This window comes from Buceros rhinoceros, unplaced genomic scaffold (genome assembly GCF_000710305.1).
Source record: "Buceros rhinoceros silvestris isolate BGI_N320 unplaced genomic scaffold, ASM71030v1 scaffold2653, whole genome shotgun sequence".
NCBI lineage: Eukaryota > Metazoa > Chordata > Aves > Bucerotiformes > Bucerotidae > Buceros > Buceros rhinoceros.
The window spans coordinates 9,789-16,110 of record NW_010402818.1 but is presented as its reverse complement, the minus strand read 5'-3'; the positions used below and the strand labels follow the sequence as shown (position 1 = coordinate 16,110).

At 40.3% G+C, this 6,322-nt stretch overlaps 1 protein-coding gene across 1 annotated transcript in view; it reads right to left on the bottom strand.

Moving 5' to 3' along the window:
* Positions 1-5,267: 5,267 nt before the first annotated feature.
* Positions 5,268-6,322, bottom strand: part of IFNG (interferon, gamma) — a 3,581-nt gene continuing 2,526 nt past the window's right edge. The window contains exons 3-4 of the mRNA XM_010132745.1: positions 6,091-6,270; positions 5,268-5,393 (exon numbers count right to left, since the gene is read on the bottom strand). Of these exons, the coding sequence (XP_010131047.1) occupies positions 5,268-5,393; positions 6,091-6,270 (306 nt within the window). The remainder of the gene's footprint in view (positions 5,394-6,090; positions 6,271-6,322) is intronic.

The window sequence follows — 6,322 nt, the reverse complement described above, 5'->3', positions numbered from 1 at the left end:
CCCTACAGTGTGTTCATGTAGCATTTGTGCGGTTGTTCTATATGTTATTTTAGAATTCATAAGAACTCTCTGAAAATGAAGAGTTGGCTTACTTAGAGTAGTTTGAGTAATTTTTTCCATTTATATCCATGTCACTAGCCACTTGTGATAAATACCATCTTAGAAGCACACCAAGCTATTTTTTGCAGTCTTCAAGAAACAATTTTTACTAAGTATATGGAAAATACATATGCTAGATAGGCAACATGAACTTCACCAGCTGGGTGGCAGGTATCGACTTTCATCGCTAATTGTTTGTTTCAGATAAGAAATCTCAACAATTTGTAAGTTCATACATAATTTTTCTTAAACTTCTCTGTAAGTCTGCAAACTAAGAGAACAAGCACAGGAATGACATAGGGCAAATGACAGCATTTACATAAAATTTTCTACAAATCACTGAGAAGTACTGTACGCATTTCAAATAAAATTTAAATTAAACTTTAAATGAAAAGGAATCTTTCTGTTGACTTCTGTGAATTTTTAAATCGATCAACCTGTAACAGAAATCTCAAACAGCACCAGCAGCACATGGAGTTATATACTTCAAGTGAACAGCATCCAACCGGCCTTTCACTCAAGCTAGTAGAGAGCTGCACGTGGCTACTGCAATAAATTGGGTAAGACCGAGTTCTTCAGCATTTGCTTAGCCTGGTAGCCAAATTTTCATTTTGGGTAAGTATTTTAAACGTTAATTGCACCATTCAGTTTAGCGTCATGAGTCCTTGAAATAGCGTGATCATGTAAGTACAGCACGAGTGGAGGAGGCAGTATTTTATAAATCCCTGAAAATAATGTTTTAATTGATAGAAAAGCATTATTTGCATAGTGTTCCTGTTCAATGGTCCTTCTAAAGACAAAGCTAAAATAGGAAGTCTTAATTTATTCTTACAAGAACATAAGTCATTGACACCTAGCTACTGAGGATGCAACCAGAAATCTGTGGAGGAGGACACGGGATAATAATGCAGGGAGACATGAAAGTAGACTGAGGACAGAGCTGTGCATGCCCTCGAGGGTAAGTTGCCAGTGAGCAAGATCTTGACCTTCAGGAGCCTGTGAGAAGGGGGAGCGTGTGGGAATTTCCTTACCACTGGTGACATTAACAGCCTGAGGATAACGTAAAATCGTAAGTTGTGGAATGACTTTCCTTCAAAGTGTCATTGGCTTTGGGTTCATTGTATATGATTATACCCTTTTCAAGAATACTTTTCTGTGAAAATTATTACACAAATAGATATATTGGATCTTGTTCTATAACGTAGATCAAATCTGTGAAGAAGTACTGAGTGTAATTTACTCCTGTTAACAGCATCTCACAAGAAACTGCCAGCTCCTTATGAGCATGACCCTACAGGCAGCACACGGGAAAGAATATTGTATCCAGCCATAAATCCAGAGAAATCCTCAGACATCTCCCAAAACTGTACTCCTGCATGAATCATTGACCAAAACCTGTGTATTGTATCACATGTGCATGCTCTGTATCTCTACATACTCAGCAAACATGTGACTTAAAAGGAGATCCAATTCACAGGACCTGATCCCGCAAAACACGAAATTGTATCAAACCGAAAGGTGTTGGAGCGGCAGTAACTCACAGCCTTGGGTTAATTTAGAGACCAGGTTTGTTCGACTGGCTTGCTTTCTGTTTTGTATGGTCAAGGTAATCTTAGATCTGTGATTTATGGGAAAATCTTGAAAACTATACGTTTGCCTGTGAGGTAACAGTGAGCATGGAGTGGTGCAGGAGGTTCCTACCAACTTCGTGCAACAGGGAACTAAGCCCTCTTTCATTTTTATTTCCCTCTGCTTGATGTGGCCACCGTACAGCCACAGCTGGGGGATGGATCAAGGAATTACCTTGCTTATTTCTGGAGGTATATTTCTGGCATAAATCTTCCTTGTTGTTTCACAGGAAGAGTTTGCTCACTGTGAGAGGGAACCTTGGAAAAAAAAGAGCAAAAATGGAAGCTGGAAGATGAGTGGCCTTATTTTGTTATCTTCCATCAGAAGATCATAATGCACCCAGAATTCATATTTGTTGCCATTGCTAGACTGTTATGCTGCTGCTCACCTACTTCAGCAGCCTACATGCATCCCATGCATGCAGAAGTTGCTGTTATCACTTCCCTGTCCCACGCAGGACAGCAGAGAGGTGAGAGTTTGGGCATTAACAGCTATTGTGTGCTGAAGATCCCACACCGTCTGCCAGGTGTGGGTTTTTTCCACCACCAGACCTTTTTAGACTTTTTAATTAATCCTGCTTCCCACTGACCAAAAAAACCCCCATGGTCACCCCTAGGCTAGTAGAGGAAGACTAACACAAGGACAGATTTGAGCTGACAACCTTCACCCAGGAGTCCTGAGGGACTCAAGGATGAAACAGCTGAATTACAGACTGTGGGGTAGGGGGTGGCTATACCCTGCTCTTGAAACTGTTCCTACACCAGGGATGCGTAAAGTGGGTTTATTGGCTATTGATTTTCAAAAAGGCCTCAGGGAATCCCAGGAAACTGCAAACCTGTCAAGGTAACATTCCTGCCAGACAATATCAAGATACAGTGGGCCCATGGATGAATGTGGTGCACGAGAGAATAGTAAATATGACATTTCTGAAGGATATAACACACTACTTGGTTATAGTAGAGTTTACTGAAAAGCCAGTGAATACAAAGGCAAGGGCGAGCCAAAATAGCATCATGTCCTTGGATCTTTAAAAGAATCTCAGCTGAGTCTCACCGTAAAGCTACCAAAGAAGTTAAGCTATTACATTATAATTTATTTATTATGTTATCCTCACATAAATAGGCAACTGGTTAAGAGATAAGAATTAAGGGGAAGGAATCAGTGAGTTATTAATTGCAGTTAAGTGGGTTCAGTCATGAGAGGGCTCGCCTGGGGCCTTTGCCGTTTAATGTAGCCATCAGCAATTTGGGAACCGGCGTGAGATGTGAAATAATTAAGCTTGCTGATGTTCTAATTCATTCAAGATACCAGAGAGGAGGACTGGCTGCAAAGTACTAGTACTATTAAAGGACTTCAAAATACTGAGTGGCAAGGCTATGAAAAGGCAGATTAAAATCAATGCTGATAATATGCAGAAATAGAGAGCAAGGAGAGAATCAACATGCTGCAGAAGTGATGCATAAACTGCAGCGACTTCCTGAGAAAATGATGCTTTTTCCTTTCATTTTCCCCCGTCTAATTTTAACTACTATATCTTCTCATTTCCATGCACGCACATCTATTAACTCTCTCAGGTTGCATAGCTGGAAAAAATTGCTCAGATCTTCAGTGAAACAGACCAACACTTTTGCTGTTTCTCTTTGGAAATATTTAGGGTAGCCATTAAAATTAATTTATTAGTTTAATTTATTTCTCTCCTCTTTTTCTTTTCCTTTTCTTTCTTTTTCCTTTCCTTTTCTTTTTTCTCTTTTTTTTCTCTTTTTTTTTTTTCTTTTTTTCAATAGAAGTTGTTTCACCTGGCTTTGCTTCCCTGCTAGGCAGCTAGACTCGTTTGAGTAATATCTCATGAAAGAGCATGTGCACAAAGGGACATGTTGCCCATGTCAAATGCATACTGAGGCTTCTCACACTTAGTCCTGGAACAGGAGAAATCCCACAATGTTATTTTACTCGCATCTCACATGCATACATACGGCTATGATGAGTATAAACAAGAACAGCTGTTTCCTTCAAAATCAGTTCAAGTCTCCAGGATTACTGAGTCACTGCTATGACTGTAAAATGAGGATATGAATTAAGGTATCTTACACCAGGGGAGACAGCTGGGCCTATGGAGGTAGGAGGCACTTTGGTCTATTTCAGGAATTTGCTGATTCAGCTGAAGTTCAGGAGGGAGTTGGAGGTCCTATGTTGGCAAGAATCAAAAAGAAAACCTGCCCCATTCACAGTCAGCCCAATCAGTCTGCCCCCAGATAATTTGCTTGGTAAACTCCTGAGGACCTAAGAATTTGGAATTCTCACCAACTCTCCTCCCCAAGGTGGACTCCGAGCCCTGAGACTGGCCAAAGCCTGAGGAGTCCCAGGCTTTCAGCTGGCACCACTTGCAGAGAAACCAGCAGGTGGGCTGACCTTGCTCTAGGCTTCTTAACTTGCAGAGAAATTTGAAAAGTGTCTTTTATTTTAAATTAGTGTAACAATAATTTTCAAATTATCAACTCCTACTTATGAGCAAAATTATTTCCTCATCCAGATACAAGCAGAGCTTGGAGAGCTTGGGAATGTAAAGCCTTCTGCCAGATTTCTTCAAAAATATCATCCATGCCCAAATCCTGGATAGGCAGGAGGTAATAAAATATGTTTTTATATATCTGTTCAGGGCCATCTTTCCTGACAACATAGAGCAAGATTAGCATTCTACTTTTCACAGAGATTCTGGTGAATAAAAATGCAAGCACACTTTATTTGTTTATTTATTTATTAATATCCAAAATTCAAGAAGTTTTCATTGAGAAATACGAAGTTTTAAATAATATTCCAGCACAAAAATATAATCCATGAGATAAAAACTTCCACACTACTAACCTCCAAATAAATAAAAATAGATCAGACACATTTAAATGATTCAGTATAAAAAACAAGATCAGTGAGTGAAGTCAGTGCAATAATCAGTCACATTTCCTGGAGCTGCTAAGTAGCCTGCTCTTCTGGTAACTTCAGTGCATAACAGTAATCATCAGCAATTCATCACCAATCCCACAGTTCAGAAAAGTGCTTCAGCATTTGCTTATCTTTAAGCACGTCTATTTGCCTGAACTGGGTTTAGATATGCTGAGGAGTAAGCAGATGCCTGTATGTTTTCCTGAGTACAGAAACTTCTCCATACTGGTGCTTGCATCTCCATGCCAAACAGATGAATAATGAGACTAAACTTGTAACATCCCTCTCTCAGGACAGCACCAGATGGAAAGCTGGGTACCGTATCATGTGATTTCAGGATTTCCGTATGGAAACTGGGTAAACAGTGCCTCTTTCGGTATTTTCAGATCAACAAACATGTAACAACAGGATTTTAAGACAAAGTCATTTCTTATATAGTAGTAGGAGGTATAAATACTTTGATCGGTGTTTATAAATAATTATTTAGATACTTAAATATTAATAAATAAATGTATAGAAACTCAATAAAAAATTGAAATAATAAAATGTGCATCATGACAAAATTTGCACAATAACTCAGCACAAAACGTCGTATGATATCATTAGCATTTGCACCTCTTCTGAAACTGGCTCCTTTTCCTTTTTTGAGAAGTTGGAGTCTCCACCAGTTTTTGTAAGACACTGAACATCTCATGCACAGCTTTGCGTTGGATTTTCAAGTCACCCGTCTAAGTAAGAAACAAATGGAATAAAGGTCATGCCAAGAGCTACAATTATTTACTGATCACATCCTACAGGCAACATTGCTACCAGGGTAAACCAGGCGGACATCTGCACTCTCCAATTACTCTGCTACCTAATTCTTACATTGAAGAGCCACTTTGTTTTCCACTTTCTGTGTTACTGTGCAACATGCCACAGACCAGCCATATTCTGTGAAATGGAGCTACTCTAGTTATTGCAATGGTGTGTGAGCTACACACAAGCAGCTAACTCCACAGGGGTATTGGCTGCCGACCTCTGCAGAGGTCGGTGGTTGGTGCCATTGGCACTCACTTGATAAGCTAAGTGCCTCTAAAGCCCAAGGAGGCATGACATAGCCTGGCACAACTTTTTCCACTCAATTTCTAGACCACAAATGACTGTGTCAGTGGGAGCTCTGGTGGGCAGACAATGTGGCAGTGCTGACGGCAGCTCTGTGACAGACTCTGGCAAGACTCGGAGAGGGCAGCCCCCCACGCTGACACTCCACACCACAGACCCACAACAGCCCCCACAGCTGGAAAGGTTAGGTTTTCCAGTGTGAACTAAGCCAGACAGGGGTTAACAGACGAGTTAACTGAAGCATTATTTTCTTGAGTCACACTCAAAACTCAACTGGAAAATACAGCGTCACAAACATTGGAGGCAGAGGAAGTGCCTTACCTGAAGCTCTGCCAGGTACATGAGGTATTCCATCTTCTGTGAACCATCAGAATGTTCTTCTTTCAGGGCAGTGAGCTCTTCAGATAAGTTCCTGACATGCTTCTTTGACTTGTCAGTTTTTTCAAGAATTTTCAAGTAAATGGTAAGAATCTGGCTCAGAATGATCCCTTTTTCATTTTTCTGTTAAAAAATACAGTCAGAAAGAAAGGTCTGTGAGTGCCCATCAGCAGGA